Source organism: Hyaena hyaena, unplaced genomic scaffold (assembly GCF_003009895.1).
Source record: "Hyaena hyaena isolate Hyena2069 unplaced genomic scaffold, ASM300989v1 scaffold_611, whole genome shotgun sequence".
Taxonomy (NCBI): Eukaryota; Metazoa; Chordata; class Mammalia; order Carnivora; family Hyaenidae; genus Hyaena; species Hyaena hyaena.
The window spans coordinates 842,156-865,896 of NW_024081242.1; the positions used below are offsets into that span (position 1 = coordinate 842,156).

Here is a 23,741-nt window from a genome sequence, read left to right on the forward strand (position 1 = left end):
AAAACAACAGCAAACATATTGATAGCACACTCTGTGTCAAGCCCTATACTAAACAATCATTTTAGATGGGCACTGAGGAGGGCACTTGTTGGGAGGAGCATAGGGTGTTGTATGCAAGCGATGAAATCACAGAATCTACTCCCAAAGCCAGGAGCACACGGTATATACTGTACATTAGCTAACTTGACAATAAATTAGATGAAAAAAAATCATTTTATTCCTTAAATCCCTGTGTGGGAGATACTATTCTTTCTTTCTTTCTTTCTTTTTTTAAATTCTAGTGTAGTCAAGGGGTGCCTGTGGCTCAGTCAGTAAAGTGTCCAACTTCAGCTCAGGTCACAGTCTTGCAGTTCATGGGTTCAGGGCCCACAGTGGGCTTTGTGCTGACAGCTCAGACCCTGGAGTTGCCTCAGATTCTATCTCCTCCTCTCTCTGCTCCGTTCACGCTTTCTCAAAAAAAATGTATAAAAAATTTTAATTCTAGTGCAATCAAAAATAAAATTCTGGGGGCACCTGGGTGGCTCATTCAGTTGAGCAACAGACTTCAGCTCAGGTCATGATCTCACGGTATGAGAGTTCCAGGCCCCCACACCTAGCTTGCTGCTGACAGCACAGAGCTACTTTGGAACTTCTGTCCCCCTCCCTCAGTCCCTACTCCCGCTTCCATTCTCTCTCTCTCTCAAAAAGTAAACATTAAAAACAATTCTGGTGTAGTTAACATACAGTGTTGTATTCATTTCAAGGGTCTATATTTCTCTTATCTCCATTTTACAGAAGAGGAAAATGAGGCCTACAGAGGTTCAAGAGGAAGCCCAAGATCACACAGACAAAACTTAAGCCCAAATCTATCTAACACCAAAGGACTACTGATCTTTTTCAATACAATAAAAATCACTTTTTTAAAAAAGCTTATTTATTTTGAGAGAGAGAGAGGGAGAGCAAGCACACACAGCAGGAAAGGGGCAGAGAGGGAGTGAGAGAGAATCCCCAGTAGCCTAACAACGCAGAGCCTGACGTGGTGCTTGAACCCACAAACCATGGGATCATGACCCAAGACGAAAACAAGAGTTGGAAGCTCAAGTGACGGAGGCACCCAGGTGCCCTAATAATAAAATCACTTTTGTCAAAAATGTCTTCTACTCAGAGTTCAAGTCACTTGATATAATTCACATTATTCCCATACAACAATATAAATATATGTAACACTACTTAACTGTATATTTAAAAATAGTTAAGAGGGTTAAAAAAAAAAAAAGATGTCTAGCTCGGTTTAAAAAAAAAAAAAAAGATGTCTAGCTCTGCATACCACCAAACATCTTCTTTGCCATTATGACAATAAGGACTAGTTACTCTATTAAAGTTCAATGTGGTGGTTACGGTCTGTACTTCCTTTAACTTTGCTGTCCACCCTAACGGTACCGGCAGCTCAGGCAGAGACAGAGCCAGCCCTCTAGAGCAGATGGGAGGAGCCATGGGTACTCCCACCATAAGACAAATCACTAGATACTGGACTAGGGGCTAGCAAACTCTGCGCAGACCCAACTGGGCCTACCCCTTCTTTCTGTAACGCTCGTGAGCCAAGAATAGTGTTTACATCCTCAAATGGTTGAAAAAAAGGTTTTAACAGAGTATCTCATGATACGTAAAAATTACATAAAATTTGAACTTCAATGTCCATAAACAAAGCTTTCTTGGAACACAGCAAAAAAATAAAAAATATTCATATGAATTCAGGTCAGGCGACTGGCAAGTGAGATTTTCAAAAGAACATAAAACAAAATGAGGACATTACAAGACCTACTTGCTAACGTACAAAACACAATTCAGGTCTTCTAGCTTCTCAAGCCCAGGTCTGCCTTAAAAATTCCTTAATGCCAGGGGCAAAGCAACTTGCCACGCAGACTTACCAGCTTTAGGGTCCAGAACCAAGCCTCCGGCATAAGCTGCTTTCTTACGTCCTTTCTTGTATTTATTGGCATCTCCATCAATGTCTTCATCTTCATCTCCCTAATGTCAAATAGGAAGACAACTTTACCAGCCAGCAACTAATTAACTAGTTAAGAAGTTTTATGATTCCCCTTCTGCAAGCGCAGTACACAGTTCTAACATCCCTCACTTTTAGCTAGAGGTCAACAGCAGTTACCGTAACACGCTCACAAACCCAAAGGAAGGCCAAGATGTGAGTTACTAAAACACTGTATTCCTGAGTTAATAAATATGCAAATTTTACTTGAAGATGTTTCTGAATTCATAGAACCTTTTATTTTTAAATCAATGGATACTAAAAATACAACACTTGATATTCCGTAAAATCTAAGATAGAAGAGACCTCTTAAATTAATTACTCTAACAATCATGATGTAGAAATACAAAATATTTCATATTGATATAATCATTATTCTAATTTGGATGCCTTAAAATGAGTGTGTCTGTAGACTGAAAATTCATCCTCAAGTAGCTTATTAAGAACCAAGAAATATTCAGTACCTCAGCAGAAGTCAAACTCCTGTAAGTTAATATTCTCTAAACCCATTTTGATAATGTACATAAAACAAATCCAGGAACATGAACCATCTTAACATTAAATTCCCCTTTTGAGTTAAACTGCTATCAGTGCTGACCAAACATAGCTAAGTTTTAGTTCCAATGTCATGGAAGCCACTTCAGAAAACAGATTGTGGTGACATGATCCTGCAAGCACATAAAGCTGCAACAAAGCAACAAAAAATAAAGGCTCATGCGTTTAAGAAAAAAAGGTTTTAACTGGCATGTAACTTTGGGTACAGCTAGGGTGGCAAAACACTTTCCTTGTATGGTTACCCATCAAAGAGGCTTAATGCTATCCTCAAAGAATTTCATATTTCACAAAGAGTTTTTATCCACACAGTAAAAAGTGAAGAAGGAAATCACAGAAACACAACGGAACGAATCTGAAACAGTTTCAAGAGTATACAGGGGATAATTTTGGAAGCAGACGTTGTCACCGTGAAAAAAGCCACCGAAGTAATAAAAGGGGGGAGGATTTAAAAAAAAAAAAAAAGGCAAAACACCATGCAATTGTGGACCCACCAGTTTTTGCTGAGGCTTTCTGAAAATCTGCTTGTCAGGCACAATATAGTTGTTTTCATAAAACGCATGAAGCAACAAGAACTCATTACGTTCAGATCGTCCGCCCATCAGCGTCCTAGACTATGAAATAGAATGTTTTAAATTTGAGCTCAAAACCCTAACAAACAAAAGCAACTTTGACGTGGTAAATTTAATCACAGCACCTCTTCCACAATCATTCTTCCTAATAAGAGCTGCTTTAAAAATAAGAAGGTACAAAATTAATCCTAACGTTTTCTTTAAGCACTATAGTTAAAAGGAGACAAAGAAAGCTTAAAATACTGTCAACTTGGGCTATTTCTTTACTGCCAAATAGACCATTCCACAAATGAGACACATCCAGATGTTAGAGATGATCCTTATGTTCACCCAAATTTCAACATACTCTGCACCTGGTTTTCCTCCCCTTCACGCAGCCAGTTCATTTTACAAAAGAAGCCCAGCTTTCAGAGTACAAGTTACTCATTTTATAAGCAGGCATTTAGACTCATTATCATATAACAACTACCCCAAGCAAACACAGAATCCAACAGGAAATGCTTTTTCCCCCTTTCTAAGTTAAATTTACCATAATGTTCCCGGCGATGTTAGTGATCTGCAATGCTAATGGAAGAACATTTAGCTCACACATGATCTGCAAAATGAACCTGGCATCTTTCCAGGTGTGTTCCAACAGGTACAACAGATGAGAAGATTCACTGTACAGAAAAGTAAGAATGAAACAGAATCAAGCAATTAAAGGAAACAATGACTATAATCAGAACTTCATAAAATATTACAAAAATTTTGGTATGAGGAACTTCAGAGCATTGGTACCTTGGCTTTGGAAACAATTTAAAATAAGGTTAGTATGAAACTACAAATTCATCCATGTCTCTGATCCCAATGCCCTTCTCCAAACACACACAGAAAAATTCCCATAAATACAAAGTCAAGTTATACATGAACTACAAACCTGAAAACTACCTAAAAATCCTCATATTCAATCCATCTACTAAGTACGTATTACACACCGACTATGTGCCGGGCATGGTTCTAGATCCTAGGTATAACCAAAAGACAAAAATAGCTGTCCTCATGGGGCTTATGTCTTCATGGGAGAGAAAGAGTAGAAGTTAAAATACATATATAAGGTATGTTACATCATGTCCAGTGTTAAGGAGAAAAGATTAAGAAGCAAAGGAAATATTGAGTGTCAGGAGAAGAGAATGACATTTTAGTTACAGGACCAGGAAAGAAGTTACTTGGAATGAATAACTGGAAGAGGCAAGGGAGCAATCCTTGCAGATGGATGTCCAAGGGAAGAGCAGTCATTCCAGGCAAACAGAATGGGACATTCAAAGGCCCTAAGCTGAACACGAAGCTGGCACTTCTAGGACCAGGAAGGAGACCAATGGCTGGAACAGAGAGAATGATGGAGTGCAGAAGGACAGAGTTAAAGGCAGAGAGACATACTGTATAGGACCTTATGAGTCACTCTAAGGACTTTGGTTTTTACTCTAAATAAAAGAGAAAATCACTGGAAGATTTTGAGCAGAGCATAGTATCTGACTTAACTTTGGCAAGATAACGCTGGTTCCTGGGTTGAAAACAAATAGCAAAAGGTCAAGGGCAAAAGCAAAGAGACCAAGAAGTTGACCTAAGACTCATTAATCCAGGGGAAAGAGGAGAGTAGCTTGGACCAGGATGGGTTCAATGGAGGGGAAACGAAGAGGTTAGATCCAGACCTATTCTGAAGATAGTACTGACAGGATTTTATGATGGCTCAAATGTGGGCTATCTATCAGAAAGAGGAAGCCTCAAAGGTTCTGAGTTGAAGATGACTTTGGAGGTTTCCAGTAGTTCTAGAAAAATAAGAGGTGTCACTCTTAGGGAAAAACTCCAAGAGGAGCCTAGGGGAAAATATCAGGAGCTGAGCTTCTAAACAAGTTAGGCTGGAGGTTCATATCAGACATCAAGTAAAACAGTCAGGTGTATACAGGAATCTGGAATTCAAGGGAGAGACTGAAGCTGAAGATACCCAAGCAGGATGTATCAGCAACTACATATTAGTGAAATTCTGAGACTCCATGAGCTCACCTAGAGGGAGTGTAGTCAAAAGAGAAGCAGTCCAAGGACTTGGGAGGCATGGGCAGAAAAGGATGAGGCATGAAAAGAGGAGTGGAAGAAACCTTTTTTAGGAAATTAAGTACAAAGGTTCAGTTGTACAAAATGAGTCAGTTCAGAAGGTCTAACGTACAGCAATGGGACTACAATTAACAATACTATATTGTATACTTGAAACTTGCTGACAGGGTACAGCTACAATCTTGTAACCATACATAAAAAAGAAAAATAAATAGTAACCATGTGAGGTGACAGATCTGTTAATCAGCTTGACTGTGGTGATTATTTCACAATGTACATTTATTAAACATTAATTTGTACACCTTAGATATGTACAATTTCTGTTTGTCAATTCTACCTCAATAAAGACGGAACTAAGAAATAATCAAGTAGTATCTTTTTTTTTTAAATTTTTTTAAAGTAGCATCTTCACATAACTTCAAGATTTCTCCATTTTTCTATTTCCAAAAGATTTATATTAATTTCTGAATTAACAAATTAAAGGTAGAAAACTAACTATCACATGAATTTCCAAACTGCTCTTGGGAAACACCTAGACGAGGTTAGGATGGGCGAGGGAGATGGAACTAAACTAACAAAATAAGAATAATTCAAGAGGCAAAATAATTTACATTTTTCAAGTCACAGAGATGGGGGCTGACATGCAGGCAGTTCCCCTCCAGCCTGAAGGTGATGCTGGCCTCTTCTATCACTCATTTCAAAGTAGACAAATTCCAAACCATCCAGGATCATACCTGTACATATTTCGTACATTTTCCATTGGGATTTCAACCCTTTCAGTTTTCAGAATCTGTTGAACAAGTTCAGCCAAATGATAGCTTTTACAACGAATCAACTCCTTTGCTGAAATTTCCACATCACAGATCATTCGGCCACAGGTAGCACTTCTTTCACCAAGTCCACTCCTGCCCTACAGGGGAAGGACAAAAAGCAAATCCCACAGATAAGCAGACACTGGGAACATTCTGTTCCAACTCACTTTGAAGCTAGTCCACAATGACAATGAGGAAACTCTCCATCTCCCATTCACCCAGACAGCCACCACTCAAGTATTTGTGAACGTTCACTATATAGCTGGCACTATTCTAGGCATGTAGGAGACAGCACTGAGCCAAAGAGAAAAGATTCCTGGGACATCTGGGTGGTTCAGTCGGTTGAGCGTCCGACTTCGACTCTGGTCATGATCTCACAGTTCGGGTGTTCGAGCCCTGCATCAGGTTCGCTGCTGTCAGCACAGAGCCCACTATGGATCCTCTGTTGCCCTCTCTCTCTGCCCCTGCCCGCTCATGCTCTCTTTTTCTCAAAAATAAATAAAAACATCTAAAAAAAAAGAAAAGATTCCTGATCTTATCTTAAATATATAGCAACAAATAAACATCAAAATCCAGAAGCTATATAGTTTTAGGAGGTAATAAGCATATGGAAAAGAGAAAAAGTAGAACAGGTGAGAAATACGGTAATTTAGGGGGACCGCATCTTAAATAGGGTAGCCACAGGAGACCTCAGAGAAGACACCATACAAAGAAAACCATGAAGGGGTAAGGAAATACTAAATCAAGTTCTGGAATGAAAGTTAGTAACTCTATCGTGTTAAAAATATGAACAAGAACAGAAGCAAGAGCCCTGGCCTCAACTCCAATCTGTGGTGGCATTATAAAACGTGCAGATTCCTAAGTTCTCTGATGACGCAACATGCCCATTTTACCTTACAAGCTTTAAGGAAAACAAGATTTTAAGCACAATGAAGCTTAGGAAATGAAAGTGGCTTCATAGAAAAACCACCAAAACAAGCGGGTAGAATGAAAAATACAAGGCTTTAAAGGAGTCAAGACATGGGGCGCCTGGGTGGCTTAGTCGGTTGAGCGTCCGACTTTCGCTTAGGTCATGATCTCGCGGTTCGTGGGTTCAAGCCCCGCGTCGGGCTCTGTGCTGACTGCCAGCTCAGAGCCTGGAGCCTGTTTCAGTCTGTGACTCCCTCTCTCTCTGACCCTCCCCTGCTCATGCTGTCTCTCTCTCTCTCTCCTAGAAATAAAAAAAAAAAAAAAAAAAAAGGAGTCAAGACAGGCCTGGCTCAAAAATCTCAGTTCTTCCCCACACTAGCCCTACGATCCTGAACAAGTTCTGTTACCCCTGTGCAAAGTATAGTCAAACTGGACTTGCTATGACAGGCAACTAACGCAGCACGACACTCAGCCCATGGCCACCTCATACATTCACCGTCAGCTCCCTCCCACTCCTCCTTGCCTTCTCCGTGCTGAATGAGAACACTCGCTGATCTCTGCCCTAAGGGCTACAGCTTCGGTAACGCCGAAGTGGAAGGAACATGTATGTGCTGTCTCTAGATGCTAATAGCTGATTTTAAAAACTACCAGTGGCTTCTACCAATAAAATGCTACATTCAAAGGAAAAGATGTTCAGTGTCAACGTTAAAATGTCCTATCGCAAGACAACCAATTTTTAATCAAAGAAGCACTGTGTGTTCCCAGGTAGCTATTCCATATAAAGAAGCTAAGTCGAGAAGTAAGATTTTGAAAATTATTATTACCCCAAGCTTTGGCATGTTAGATCGCTTCAGTCGACCTATCTTGGACCAGTGAGGAACTTTGCACACATTAATTCTCTGCAGGAGCACTTCCAGTTCAAATCCATAAATATTATGACCCTAGTCAGAAAAAGAAGGCAGCCAATAACATTATAACAAAGGCAAATGAGAGGATTTATCTTCATAAGCATAGAATTTCTTTGCCCTTTCTTTTTCTGGTCTCTAATTGAAGGCATCATGAGCTTACCTCCAATTGGGGTCCTTTCTTCTTCAGGAATATATTCATCAGCAGCATTCATTAGCCTTGACATTAACAAAGCTGCTAAGCAGATTGCTGGAATAAACTTTATTTCATCCTAATTGATGCAAGGTTCATATGATGTCTTTTAATTTGCAGCTCATGCCTCACAGTCTCAAGAGCAAATGCAAATTTTTATGTCCCACACTTTTTTTGTGATCAGTAAAAACTGTATTCAAATAATTCCATTTTAATTCCTTAAAAATTGAGAACCCGCCTGTGTTGTATTCACACTGTCTTCTTCAAAAACTCAGGAACTGCACCTACTTTCTTCTTAAAGAACTGAGTCCAAACACTACTGATTCAGACTCTTAATCAATGTGCGACAAAATACATAATAGCACTCAACAGTTCAAAGAAACGATACCAAGTAGACAGTACCTCAAAAATGCAACCAAATCTCTTATGTCTATAGTGATACTTTCCATTGTGGGAATAATATGGTTCACTGCCTATGTTTATTAAAAAACTAAACACAGTTTTAAATAAATCAGATCAATAAACCGAATTACTTATTATTAATTTTAAAGATGTATACCACTATATATTTATGGCAGTTTTGCCTATTAATTTTTTTTTTTTTGCTCAGTACTCATGTTTATATTTATAAGCCTATTAAATTAAGAGACTCAAGGAAGTCTCATTTCCAAATTATCATGCCTGGGATTAGGGACTCAAACCCATGTCAGGATACTCTCTTATGTCAGTTTGGATTTCTTACACACAGACCTGGCTCTAACACCCTAAGCCAGGCCACCTATCCTAGGCACCAAAACATCTCCTTGGGGCTCAAGACAGACTACTAGGAGAGACTGGGTGAGGACCTAGTGCTGAGCCAGAGCACAAGAACAGAGCACTGTGGACAGAATCTTCCTGGTGTTTTCAAGATGGGTCCTAGAATACTCTAAGGGAAAGTGTGCAGAGACGCTTGTTAACAACCTTCAGGTTCTAGGTACTTTAGCCACACCACGATCAAGATAGATATCCAAGAGCAAAAATGAATGTGGACACATATATGCCACACATTGCTTTGCAAGGCTTCAATGTAACTAAATTACCATTACCACACTTAAAATACATGCATTTATATCCCAACTTTCCTCCAAAACCATCAAAATCGCAGCATAATTTGATCCTGGGGGGAAAAAAAAGAAATCATATTGAAGAGCCTACAAACTAAAACCAGAGGAAACAAAGTCAAATGGTGCTTTGTGACTCTTAAAAACTGGGGCAAACATAACTCAATCAACTATTACCTCTTCCTATCTAGTGGAAACATACTCAGTTACCAAGGGGGGAAAAAATTCCTAGCTCCTAGTCATAGAGATTCACTGAGCTCGGGGCACCTGGCAGCTCAGTCGGGAGAATTTATGACTCTTAATCTTGGGGTTATAAGCTGAAGCTCCACATTGGGTGTAGAGATTATTTAAAACCAAAATCTTAAAAAATAGAGACAGAGATGCACTGAGCTCATGAAACTGAAATACAAACACTGGGGAGACTGACACCAAACCAAGGGAATTAACTCCTATGACCAATATACAGCCAGGCCACTAATCCAAAACTGTATAGAAACCAACAGTTAACAACACAAGTTTACTTACTTATAGGCTGGTCTCTAAGGGGAAATAATTGGAATATACTAAACATCAACAATAACTCATGAGTTGCTTTTCTATTAGAGGAAAAGAACTATTTTGTAGTGGGCTGGCTCTTTTTTCCCCTTTCTGTTAGCAGAAAATATAGCAATTCCCACTAGTCCATAGGGGTATTTCATGTTCTCAAGATTCAAAAAAAATACATAAAGAACTCATACAAATCAACAGTAAAAAAAACAAACAACCCAATTTAAAAATGGGCAGAAGGGCTCCTGGGTAGCTCAGTCGGTTGAACGTCTGCCTTCAGCTCAGGTCATGATCTCATGTTCGTGGGTTTGAGCCCCGCATCAGGCTCTCGGGGAGCCTGCTTTAAATTGTGTCTATCTGTCTGTCTGTCTCTCTCTCTCCCCTGCTCGTGCTCGCTCTCTCTCTCTCTCTCTCAAAAAACAAAATAAATTTTTTAAAATGTTAAAAATGGGCAGAGAACCTGAATACATATTTTCCCAAAGAAGACCTACAGATAGCCAACAGGCACATGAAAAGATGTTCAATGTCACTAATTATTAGGGAAATGCAAATTAAAACTACCTCAACACCTGTTAGAAAGGCTATTATCAAAATGACAAGAAATAATAAGCATTGGAGAGGACATGGAGAAAAGGGAACTCTATTACACTGTTGGTGGGAATGTATATTGGTACAGCCACTACAGAAATCAGGCTGGAGATTCCTCAAAGAATTAAGAATAGATCTACAATATGATCCACCTATTCCACTTTGGGTATTTATTTGAATGTAAAAACACTAATTCAGAAACATATATGCAGCCCTATGTTCCCTGCAGCACTATTTCTAATAGCCAAGATATCAAAACAAACTGTCCATAAGTGGATGAATGGATAAAGAGGATATGGTGTACACACACACACACACACACACACACACACAGAGGAATACACTCAGCCATAAAGGAAAATTAAATTGTGCCTTTTCCAACAACCTGAATGTACCTTGAAGGTATTATGGTTAAGTGAAATCTATAGAAACAAACAAACAAACAATACAGAAACAAACTCACTAATACAAAAAACAGACTGCTAATTACCAGAGGGCAAGGGGCTTGAGGGGGTGGGCTAAAGAGTGAAAGGTATCAATCGTACAGTGATGGATAGTAACTATACTTTTGGTGGTCAACACTTTATAGTGTATAGACATAGAATTATAATATTACAAACTTGAAACTCACATAATGTTATATACCACTTTTTACCTCAATTTAAAAAAAAGATTCTCTGCTGTTCAACAGTACTGAGAACTAAGGAATAAAGAGTCCCCCACGGCATGATGAGACACCTACTCACCACAATGACATCAGGATCAATTTTGTGCACTTTGGCGAGGAAAAAACCTAGCAACGTTCTTTCTGTTGCAGCAATCTCAACCTTCACATTCTGTTAGACGAAAACATACCAGTCACTTACTCATTACTTTTAAGTACTATACTATGGCTCCTTGTTCAAGCAGGATTAGATTTCTTAGAATTAAAAGAAACCGTCCACTTCAAAACTAAAAGAAACAATGAAATTGCTGATTCTAGGTTTCACAGTAATAACTGCCCAAAGTCTCAGAGAAGCTCATTCTAGTAATAAGTGAATAAATAAAGCAAAATTTTATTTGGGATTTTTTAAAATTTCTTTTTAAACTTACTTTACTATATTTTATTTTTGATATAATTTATTGTCACACTGGCTAAACATACAAAGTGTGTAAAGTGAATAAAGCACAATTTGAAATGCTAAGCACTATGAAGGGCAGATTATGTCCCTCCACAGGGACACGCTTGTGCGCCTCGACATATCGCACAAGCATATGAATCTGAGTACCTAACAAAACATTACTTCCTATCCTATATAATCCCTGGTAGACTGCTGTTTGTATATTTACCACATAAAGAAATCCCAAGGACTGTATAAACTAATCTGCAAGAGTGGTGTAAGAACCTATAAATAAGAATCTAGAATGAAAACAAACATACACTTAAGAATTAGAAGTGTCGTAAGTATACATAAAACCTATCTTCACACAAAAGGCTTCCACTTGGATTACTGAATATAAATCAGGTATTCAAAAGATCCACTCTTATTAAGACTCTCTTAAAATAGAAGTTGATAGCTATGTGTTTGCTATCACTAGCTCGGCTACAAAGTATCAGTTTGACTCAAAAGGAATTTTCCTAGGTCATTTTACTTGGATAGGTACTTCAGGGCACTTTATGAATAACAGCCTGATCCAACAGCACCCGCAGACTACTGGACTTCTCAAGCCAACTTAAAATGAGTGGAACCTGACAAGATTGCTAACTTTTAATTTTTTCAAATGAAGACATTAAAAAAAAAAAACCAACACACACATTTAAGAATGCAAGCATTTCATAAAAGAAACATACTCTCCAAAAAATAAATTATTTAAAAAAAAATAAATAAAATAAATTATTTAGATGGAATACATTTACCTTTGTGACAAAGTCACTACATTACACTACTTTTTCCCCACTCCCTATTTTATCAAGAACCCATGGAAACTTCATGGAGTATAGTGGAAGTTGAGAGATCCTTATCAATTCCGGCCAGCCCATATCGACCTTTCCAAAACATGCTGCTTTTCATATCCACAGTATTCCCAACTTCACTTGGCTTTCCTCAAACTGGGGAGTGAGGTGAGGAGCTCTTCCCAACAATTTCCCACAGTAATCACATGATGGAGCATTTCAGAAAGGCTTCCCCTGAAGCTATCTGAGGGAGGACTTGTGCCTATCTGCCTACTACTAGGATACAGAATCACATTATGTTCAGGTGATGAAACATTCAAACATTGCTAAGAGGAATAAATAAGGAGTTCTTTACCTTCTCCTTAATGTCTTCTTTGAAAGCATATGGAAAAATACAGTCCTTTGGTTTAGATATAACTGTAAGAAGGAAAAACGATTCCATCACCATCTTAGTCCAATTTCAAGTACACATATGCTGCATATTTCTAAATGGAAACTTTTAAACATCAACAAATACCCTCTAATCTCTGAAGAGTTGAGAGATTCAAGTATTTCCAATGGTCATGTTGTTGGACCTCAAAAGAAAAGCCCAAATAATCCTAAAACTTATTATGGAACCACAAAAGATCCCAAACAGCCAAGCAATCTTGGGAAAGAAGAAAAAAGCAAGAGGCATCACGTTCCCTGATTTCAAACTACACTACAAAGCTGTAGTCATCAAAACAGTATGGTATTGGCATAAAAACAGACATCCAGATCAGTGGAACAGAATAGAAAGTCCAGAAATTAATGTGTACATATATGGTCAGTTATTTTATGACAAGGAGTTAAGAATATATGATGGGCATGGAGGGGGGCACTTGTGGGGATAAGCACTGGATGTTATATGAAAACCAACTTGACAATAAACTATTTGTAAAAAAAAAAAAAAAAAAAGAATATACAATTGGAAAAGGACAGTCTCTTTATTAAGTGGTGATGTGAAAACTAGACAGGCACATGCAAAAATATGAAACTGGACCACAATCTTACACCACACACAAAAACTAACTGAATATGCCTTAAAGACTTCAGCGTAAGAACTTGAATCCATAAAACTCTAAGAAGAAACCATAGGCAGTGAGCTCCTTGACATTAGTCTTAGCAATGATTTTTTGGATTTGACACCAAAAGCAAAGGCATCAAAAGCAAAAATAATCAAGTGGGACTACATCAAAGTAAAAAGCTCTTGCATAGCCAAGGAAATCATCAACAAAAGGAAAGGGCAACCTAACAAATGGGAGAAAGTATTTGCAAATAATTTATCTGATAAGAGGTCAATATTCAAAATACAACAAGAACTCCTAAAACTCAATAGCAAAAAAAGCCCCAAACAATCCAATTAAAAATGGGCAAAGGCTGGGGCACTTGACTGGCTCAGTCTGTAGAGCATAAGACTCTGGAGTTCAAGCCCCACATTGGGCATGGAGCCTATTTTTTTAAAAATGGGCAAAGGCTCTGAATAGACATTTTTCCAAAGGAGACACATGGCTAGCCAACAGGTACATGAAAAAGTGGTCAACATCACAATCATCAAGGAAATGCAAATCCAAACTACACTGGGATATCACTTCACGCCTGTCAAAATTGTTATCATCAAAAAGACAAGAAGGGTGCCTAGCTGGATCAGTTGGTAGAGCATGTGACTCTTGATCTCGGGTTCATGAGTTCAAGCTCCACCTTGGGCATGGAGCCTACTTAAAAATAAAAAGACAAGAAATAAGTGTTGGCTAGGATGTGGAGTATAGGGAACCCTTGTATACTGGTTATGGGAATGTAAACTGGTGCAGCCACTGTGGAAAACAGTAAGGAGGTTCCTCAAAAACTTAAAAATAGAATCAGGTATTCTACTTCTGGGTATTTGTCTGAAGAATATGAAATCACTAACTCTGCACCCCCACGTTCACTGCAACATGATTTACAAGGGCCAGGAAATGGAAGCAACCTAAGTGCCCATCAATGAATGAATGAACAAAGAGAAGTGGCATATTTATACAATGGAGTTTTAGTTGGCCATAAAAAAAAATAATAAGGAAATCTTGGGGCGCCTGGGTGGCTCAGTCGGTTGAGCATCTGACTCTTGATTTCAGTTCAGGTCATGATCGCAGGGTTGTGGGACTCAGCTCCGTGTTGGAGCTCAGGGTGGAGTCTGCTTAAGACTCTCTCTTTCCCCCTCTGTCCCTCTTTCCCCCTTGCACATGCTCTCTCTCTCTGAAATAAAATTTAAAAAATAAGGAAACCTTGCCATTTGTGACAACATGAAAAGACCATAGAGGTTATTATGCTAAGTGAAATAAGTCAGAGGGAAAAATAAATACTGTATGACCTCACTTATATGTACAATCTAAAAAAAAAAAAAAACAAAAGCAAAATGAGGTCATAGATACAGATAACAGACTAATGGTTACCAGAGGTGGGGCAGGATGTGGTGGGGGGGGGAAGGAACTGGGTGAAGACAGTCAAAAGATACAAACTTCAGTTATAAGTAATGTACAGCATGGTGACTATAGTTAATAATACCATACTACATGTTTGAAAGTTACTGAGAGAATAAATCTTAAAAGTTCTCATCACCAGAAAAACCATTTTCAAACTAGGATGATAGATGTTAACTAGACTTATTGTGGTGATCATTTCACAAAACATACAATTATCGAGTTGTTATGCTGCACACCTAAAACTAAAATGATATGTCAATTATACCACAATTTTTAAAAAGTTTAAAAGATTCTATCTGAAAAAAAGGAAAAACCATGCACAGAACCCTAAGCCCCTATTAGTAACTGTTAAAGCTTCTTGGATGAAACATCTCCCGCCCATCTAAGTCAGAATGGAGGATGTTTAAGTCTTTCCCAAAGGGCATTCCACCACCACCAAAGCCTTAACCTGGGCACAATGAAGGAACTCCAACCTTCTCAAAGTTAGAAAAAGAAAGATGACCAAAGCTTCCTTCACTATACTTTAAGTTCTTTGCCATTCAAAACAGCTGTTCACACTGTGACAGACACAGAGCAGGTGAATAAATACAGCTTGAAATGAGCTAATGACTGCTCTCCTCCACATATTTTCCAGGATATCCTCACTGTCATTTTTTTCTGTGTATTTCACTCCACTTAAAGAGTGAAACTTCACAATAATACATGATGCTTCCTTCTCTGCTTGCTTTCCTAGTCCCATTTTCCTAATACCCACAAAACCAGATAGGCAATGCTGCTCCACTTAACTGCTGGTTCTAGGCTGGAAAAGATTTCAGGAAGCATGACAGATAATAGTGTTATGCCCCTTTCCGGTTTACAAAAAAAAAAAAAAAACAAAAAAACACAGTTATTTACCTGGCCAAGCTTTCAACACAGAATAGGTCAGAATCCTCCTTGGAGACTGACTCGTGGCACACAGATTTCCGTGTGACACTTTCACCAACTGAATTTTATACACAGCACAACTCAATTTCAATGTGGTATTACTAGAACTCCTCCCAAATAGGCAGACACTCATTTATGCCTTGGCCTATTGCCTCACCACACAGAACACTTCGCTCAGGCTTCTATGATGGGCTTTTACAATGACATTATAAAAAGGAGATACTGATGGCATAATTTTGATCCAAGAAAAAAAAACTAAAGTGCCCCAACAGAATAACCACAAAACATAAAAGAGATGTCAAACTGCCTCCCAACTTCTCCTCAAACACAATAAACTAGCTGAATAGGAGCCAACAAGCCAATAAAACTCAGTGTCCACAGCTAACCAAAAAAAAAAAGTCTTTAACAATATGCACTACCTACTCTTGAAGACACCAAAAAAAGTTACGGATCCAACAGCTGGAGAAAAAAAGAAGAAAAACTACAATCAAGCCACTAGTAGACCAGCTACAACAAATACTTACCACAGAAGTGTGACTGAAAGGGAGGCTGTGGGGGTGCTCGGTCTAGCTCAAAGTTGTGATGGACCAAAGCTGCCACAGCAATAATCTGCAAATGAAAGAGGGAAAAGGTCACTTACCAGACACTTACTATGAACTCTGCGTTCTCACCACACGCACCAAAAATAGTAAAAGATACATATTTCAGTCCATATTTTAACTTTTTATTGTGTAAGTATTTAAACAAATAAAACAGAGAAAACAGAAGGGAAAAAGATTAACAGCTATTAACATCTGACCTGGAATTGGGAGCTCAGGGCTCTGGACCCCCAGGCCAGGGATCTCAAAGGAAACAGGCAAGTGATGTTTAAAGACTCATGATTTTAAGAAGCAAGCTACAGATATGTGTAACAAATAATGTGGAGGATGGGGCGCCTCGGTGGCTCAGTGGGTTGAGCATCCGACTTCGGCTCAGGTCATGATCTTCCTCATGGGTTCGAGCCCTGCATAAGGCTCTGTGCTGTCGGCTTGGAGCTTGGAGCCTGCCTTAGATTCTGTATCTCCCTCTCTCTCTGCTCCTCCCCTGCTCACACTCTGTCTCTCTCTCTCAAAATAAATAAACTTTAAAAGAAATTTGAAAAAACAAAAACAACGTGGAGGATGTCAACAATGGAAAAAGCTAGGGAAGAGGGACTGTGAGTATTCTTCATTTTCTTTTTAAAATTTGTAGTTTCTGGGGCGCCTGGGTGGCTTAGTCGGTTAAGCGTCCGACTTTCGCTTAGGTCATGATCTCGCGGTTCGTGGGTTCGAGCCCCGCGTCGGGCTCTGTGCTGACTGCCAGCTCAGAGCCTGGAGCCTGTTTCAGAGTCTGTGACTCCCTCTCTCTCTGACCCTCCCCTGCTCACGCTGTCTCTCTCTCTCTCTCCTAGAAATAAATAAAACATTAAAAAAAAAATTTGTAGTTTCTGGCACACAACTCATGATCTGAGAGTCCTGAGTTCAAGTCTTATGATGTACGTAGAGATTACTTTTAAAAATAAAAGTTTACTTTCTAAGTTTTGCATAAATGGCAAGTACTGCTATTGTGATTAGAAACAGTATAGACATAGGAAAAACTCGTTAGAAAAAAGTAAAGAAACAAATCACATCTATGGTAAAATCCAGCTTTTTAGTAAAACAGAGAAAGAAGACAGAAAAGAAATACACAAAAATGTTAACAGTGGTGTCGCTGAGGGCTGGGGTTATTAGGAGACCTGTCTTTTCGGTCTCTTTTTTTTTTTTTTGCATTTTCATACTCAGATTTTAATGTATTACATCAACGTATTCATGAACTGGCCTCCCTCAGTGGTCCCCCCAGCTTCTCTGCTGGCACCAATAACAGCTTCCCGTGGCACAGTGCTGGAGAAAGCAGGCCGCCCCTGCGGAAAAGAACCCATTCTCTGTGCCTAGGAAACTCCTACTCACCAACCAGTACTCAAGGTCCAGCCCTGCTGCTTTAGAAAAGACTGCTGGAATGGACGCTGTGGTGTGTCACCCAGAAGTCCTCTTTAGGACAAGGGCCCTCATTCTCCCAACTGCTGAGAGGACTGGAGGGTGACACTCACAGAGGAGTCTTTGGGAGCAGCCCACTAGCTAGTGCATCGGAGGGAGGGAAGGGGTGCTAATGCAGGCCCAAACCTCTTACCACAACTCAGAGCAACTCTGGAGGCTCATCCCCACGCAGAGCTCCCTGGGATTGGCACAGACCTTTGTCTCAACTGCAAGTCAGATATCTCCCACTGCCCGGTCTTGCTGCCTCCATTCTCTGATCCTCAGAGCATCCCAAGAAGCTTCCCTGCCAAGTGACACCCTCCTGGTCTCCCAGGCTAGGGCAGCTTCCTTTATTATATGCTCCCCAGAACACATCTATCCTTTGTAAGTTTTACATCTCCTTCTGCTATGGGGCTAATACCTGTCTCTTCCACTATCTGGAAGAGTCACAAGTATTCCATCACTCTAGCACATGGTTTAGAAACATTTGTTGAGTGAACAACTTGACTAACCATCTAATCTAAACCCTTAGGAGGCCATCAACTTAGGGCTGCAGAAGATATCTCTCATTCATTCATTCAGTCATTCAAATTTACTATGAAAAAAATAAAGCAAGATCAACTTTCATATACCCATCATACACCTTCAATTATCAACTCATCAATATCCCTATCCACTTCCTGCTTCCACCTAGATTATTTTGAAGCAAAAGCCAGACATCACTTTATCTAGAAATGTTTCAGCATGTATTTCTAAAACATGGTTTCTCAACCTGAGCGCTACGGACATTTTTGGCCAAATAATTCTTTGTTACGGGGACTGTTCTGTTCACTGCGGAATGTTTAGCCGTACCCCTGACTGCCAATAGCACCACCCTCTACCTCTGAGTTGTGACAACCAAAACTATCTCCAGACATGGCCAACTGTCCCCTAAAGGGCAAAATCTCACCCCTTTAACAATCACTACTTTATTTTTTTTGAGAGAAAAGGGGGGGGAAGGAAATTAATCTTAAGCATGCTCCATGCTCGCGCATAGCTCAACGCAGGGCTCAATCCCACAACCCTGGGATTAGGACCTAGCCAAAATCAAGAATCAGATGCTCAACCAAATGAGCCACCCAGGTGCCCGAAGAACCACTACTTTAAAAGATAAAAAGTTTCGGGTCACCCGGGTGGCTCCTTCGGTTAAGCATCTGACTTTGGCTCAGGTCATGATCTCACGGTTTGTGGGTTCAAGCCCCATGTCAGGCTTTGTCCTGACAGCTCAGAACCTGGAGCCTGCTTGGTATTCTGTGTGTCCTTCTCTCTCTGCTCCTCCCACGCTCACACTCTGTCTCTGTCTATCTCACAAATGAATGAACATTAAAAAAATTAAAAGGTTAAGTTTTTTTTTTAATATTTGAGAGAGAACACGTATACACACAAGCACATGTGGAAGAGTAACAGACAGAAAGGGAGAGAGACAACACCAAGCTGGCTCCGCACTGCCAGCTCCAAGCCCAACATGGGGTTTGAACCCACAAAACGTGAGACCATGATGTGAGCCAAAATCAAGACTCAGAAGCTCAACTGACTAAACCAAGGTGCCCCAAGAGGTTTGAAAAAAGTAATAAATACAATGACAACTAATATAATTAATAGCAATTCCTTAAAATCACTAAATATCCAGGCATGACTCAAATGTTCATGTTTTCCCAACCATCTCAATTTTATTTTCCAAGTAAGCCCATACCCTGTAATTGGTCGATATATAAAACTACAGGTACAAGCCCTCCCCACCTATTATTTCCCAGCACTTCATCTGTTGGAGAAGCTGAGTCATTCACCCTGTAGAGTGCTCCACAGTGCCAATTCTGTGGCTCGTATCCCAGTAAAGCCATTTAACACACTCCTCTGTTTCTGTACCGCTGGTGAATTCACATTTAAATCTAAAAGCTTGATCAAAATCACTTTCAATTTTCTGGCATGAATATATTTGAGGTGCTACTGATTCCTTCTATCAGGGGGCACAGGCACGTCATGTCCAGTTACCCCTTTCAGTGATCAGTGCCTAGATCCATTATTTCATTAGGGATTGCCAAGTAGGAATATTCCATTTTTTATCATTTCTGAGCTGGAAGCCTTCTATGAAGAGAAACTTCTCTCCATCAATTACTTGGTTCACTGAGGTACAATATGAGGTCAAAAAAAAGTCGAGATAAATCCTAGATTCAATCCCTTTATTTACCAGTTTTCGAGCTAATGGCACAGTTCCCTAGCTGCCCCTGCAGGTGACCAGTGCTGGGTTGTTGGCGCATACAGGATCACCGTTGAGCTCATACGTCTCAGTGCTGGGACTATCCTTGTCCATGCTCACAATGCCCCATCTTTGGCCAGTTGGGAACACTTCAGGGTGACTCTGGAACCCTTCTGACACATCTTCAGTCGATCTTAATATCATCCCTGCTTTCTGGTATAACGAGATATTCCAGCCATTTCGCTGAATCAGCCATTTTTCTGTGAAGCCCTACTTCCCTCACTGTGAAATGGTACTGAGAAACCTTATTCCAGATGCTGGAGACTGGATACTATTTTTTTTTTAACAAATTAAACCTTTCCCACACACTATTAACTATGGCTATCTACTATGTTAACTATTATTAAAAGATCAAATCACATATTAAAAAAATTCAGAGCTGGGGCACCTGAGTGGCTCAGTTGGTTAAGCATCCGACTTTGGCTCAGGTCATGATCTTGTGGTTCGGGAGTTCGAGCCCCACATCAGGCTCTGTGCTGAGAGCTCAGGGCCTAGAGCCTGCTTTGCATTCTGTGTCTCCCTCTCTCTCTGCCCCTCCCCTGCTTGCTCATGTGCTCTCTCTCTCTCACTCTCAAATAAACATGAAAAAGAAATTTTAAAAATTCAGAGTAAAAATAATGCCAAAAGGCTACTGTTAAAAAAAAAAACAAACCATCCCCTTCAATGTCAAAATGATTTAGAAGCAAACATAAGACACTCCCACTGACCAAAGCCAAGTTTAAGCATCAAAAATAACAACAATAATGATTACAAAAGACTGAAATATAATGAGTAAATTTAACACCCATGAGTTCAAACTATTCCATAAAAGAGGAAGCAAAATATAAGCAACAACAAAAACTAATCACTAGTCAGCACTGCATGTAATGCAGGCCCCCAACTTCCTACTCAGAAAATTAGCAATGAAAGAGAAAGAAGTACACATTTATCTCATCTCTCCTGTACAAACTACTGCAGCATAACCAAACAGTGCTGATTAATGAGGAAAAGTTAATTTTACAAAAAAATTCAACTAATAAATGTTCTAATATTTAATATATTTAACTAATAAACATGGAAAAGATGACAGAATTAGAAAACTGCTATACAACTTCTAATGAAATAACTAATTCAAGTAAATAACGGAGGGGGGGGTGCATTAGATCAATGGTTCTCAAATGGGAGTAAGTTTGCTCCCCACCCCAGGGGACATTTGGAGATGTGTGGAGGCATTTTTACTTGTCACCACTAGGGGGAAGGAGGGCTACCTGGCATCAGGTAGAGGTCAGGGATACTGCTAAACATCACACAATGCACAGAAGAGCCCTCACAACAATGAATCATTCAAACCAAAACATTAATAGTGCCAATGTTAAAAACCCCTCCTTTAGGGGGCACCTGGGTGGCTCAGTTGGTTGAGTGTCCCACTCTTGATTTTGGCTCAGGTCATGATCCCTGGGTGATGGGATCAAGTCCCATAGTGGGCTCCACACTGACTTGGATTCTCTCTCGGGGTGCCTGGGTGGCTAGGTCGGATGAGCATCCCACTTCGGCTCAGGTCATGATCTCGCAGTTCATGAGTTCGAGCCCCACATGGGGCTCTCTGCTGTCAGCACAGAGCAGGCTTCAGGTCCTCTGTCCCCCTCGCTCTCTGCCCCTCCCTTACTGCCCCTCCCCCCACTCACACCTATGCACTCTCTCAAATAAAAATTTAAAAAAATTTTTTAAAAGACTGTCTCTCTCTCCCTCTCCCCTGCTCATACTCCCACTCTCTGCAAAATAAATTTTTAAATAATTCCCTTTAGATGAAAACTTGAACCCACTAATCAATTGTAGCCCCACTAATAGTGGCTTAACCAGACCTAATATGCCTACTGATATACATAATGCAACATGAAATACACCATACCACCTATAAAGTACCACCTGACCCAAAAAGTCAAAACTGAATCAGATCAATTCTTTAGCACTCACTAGCAGGGATCAGCACACTTGTTCTGTAAAGGGCCAGATACAAAATATTTTAGGCTTTCAGGTCACATGGCCTCTAACATGACTACTAACTCTGCAACTGTAGTGAAACAGCAACTGTAGATAATACGTAAATGAACAGATATGATGTCTTCCAATGACTTTATTTACAAAAACAGATAATGGGCTGGATGTGTTTGTTCATAAACCATACTTGGTCAACCACTGGTATAAAAGAAGTAGTCCAATGACACCAGGAAGCAAACACACACAGAAAATGTGACATTCTATGAGACAATAAAGAATGAATCTTAAATAAGTCAGTATCACTGAAAAAAGAGGATGGGAGGGAGCTGCTCCCATTTAAAAGAATTCACAGGCACCTGGGTGGTTCAGTCAGTTAAATGTCCAACTCCAGCTCAGGTCGTGATCTCATGGTTCATGAGTTTGGGCCCCACATCAGGCTCTGTGCTGACAGCCCAGAGCCTGCTTGGAATTCTTGCTCACCCTCTCCCTCGCTCTCTCTCTTTACCCCTCCCCAAGCTCACTTGCACGCATACCCTCTCAAAATAAACAAACTTTAAAAATATGTTAAAAATTTTATTTAAAAATGAATTAAAAAGTAAAATACTTCAACAAGAATTAAAGGGGGGGGGGCAGAACAAGTGTGACAAAATCTTGCTAACCAATGAGTAGGAGTAACCAGTATATGGGAATTCATTACATTATTCCAAGTCCACTTAAAATTCTCCAAAATAAAAATTTCAAGAAGCAAAAAATAAGTCCAGTAATTTAAATCTCTAAAGAAAACCTCCAACACCCAACACATTCAATTCATTCTCCAAAATGGAGTTAGGTAGTGCATCAGTACTCTTTCCCTCCAGAAAAAACAATTTTCCCTCACGGAATAGCTGTACAAGTTCAAACAAGTATTGCATCTAAGACATAGGTACAAAAACCTGCCCTATTTCTTTACCTCATTTTGATGGGTCTTTGTATTCTGCATTGTCTTCATGCTGAAAGACATGACCACGATTGGAGGAGGAGCAACATCTTTAATCACATTCACCAGGTCTGGTTTCAAGGCCAGTGCCTCAACTTTACACCAACTGACTGGCTGATTCAAGAGCTCTGAAAGAGAACAGATACAACAGATCAATAGCCATTTGCTGAAAAAGGAAAACTACTATAATTAAGACATCTGTGATTAACTGAGATAGACTCCAATCCCATAGTCTAATAAGAATGTCTTATTACATCATCTAACTAAAAACAAGCTCGGAGCGCCTGGGTGGCTCAGTCAGTTAAGCGTCCGACTTCGGCTCAGGTCGTGATCTCACGGTTCTTGGGTTTGGGCCCCGCGTCAGGCTCTGTGCTGACAGCTAACTCAGAGCCTAGAGCCTGTTTAGGATTCTGTGTCTCTCTCTCTCTCTGACTCTCCCCTGTTCACGCTGTCTCTCTCTCTCTCTCTCTCAGAAATAATTTTTTTAAAAAACATTAAAAAATTTTAAAAAACAAATAAAAACAAGCTCAATTATTAGACTGTATGCAAAGCTGTGTGTCTGTGTGTCTGTGTGTGTGTGTGTGTGTGTGTGTACACATATATTCATCTTCTTGGGAAAAAGAAGCTTTTATCTGATTTTCTGAAGAATCCAGGACCCAACACAGGCTTTAAAAAAAAAAAAAAACACTACCCTGAAGGAATCCCCAAACATTTTTAAAAGATGCGTGAAAACAAAACAGAGTTTCACAGATGCAAATACTGGAAAACATCGGGCAATAAAGCCAACGGAGCACTACCAACATTGGGCGATGATGCTTCCTCTCCTTCGGAGGAGAGCAG

General features: G+C 39.8%; 1 protein-coding gene across 1 annotated transcript in view; it reads right to left on the reverse strand.

Annotated features, from left to right (window-relative positions):
- Positions 1 to 23,741, reverse strand: part of POLA1 (DNA polymerase alpha 1, catalytic subunit) — a 306,108-nt gene that overhangs the window by 251,678 nt on the left and 30,689 nt on the right. Inside the window, exons 15-23 of the mRNA XM_039257241.1 lie at positions 22,875 to 23,029; positions 16,147 to 16,231; positions 12,577 to 12,638; positions 11,035 to 11,124; positions 7,781 to 7,897; positions 5,970 to 6,145; positions 3,677 to 3,806; positions 3,070 to 3,189; positions 1,908 to 2,007 (exon numbers count right to left, since the gene is read on the reverse strand). Of these exons, the coding sequence (XP_039113172.1) occupies positions 1,908 to 2,007; positions 3,070 to 3,189; positions 3,677 to 3,806; positions 5,970 to 6,145; positions 7,781 to 7,897; positions 11,035 to 11,124; positions 12,577 to 12,638; positions 16,147 to 16,231; positions 22,875 to 23,029 (1,035 nt within the window). The remainder of the gene's footprint in view (positions 1 to 1,907; positions 2,008 to 3,069; positions 3,190 to 3,676; positions 3,807 to 5,969; positions 6,146 to 7,780; positions 7,898 to 11,034; positions 11,125 to 12,576; positions 12,639 to 16,146; positions 16,232 to 22,874; positions 23,030 to 23,741) is intronic.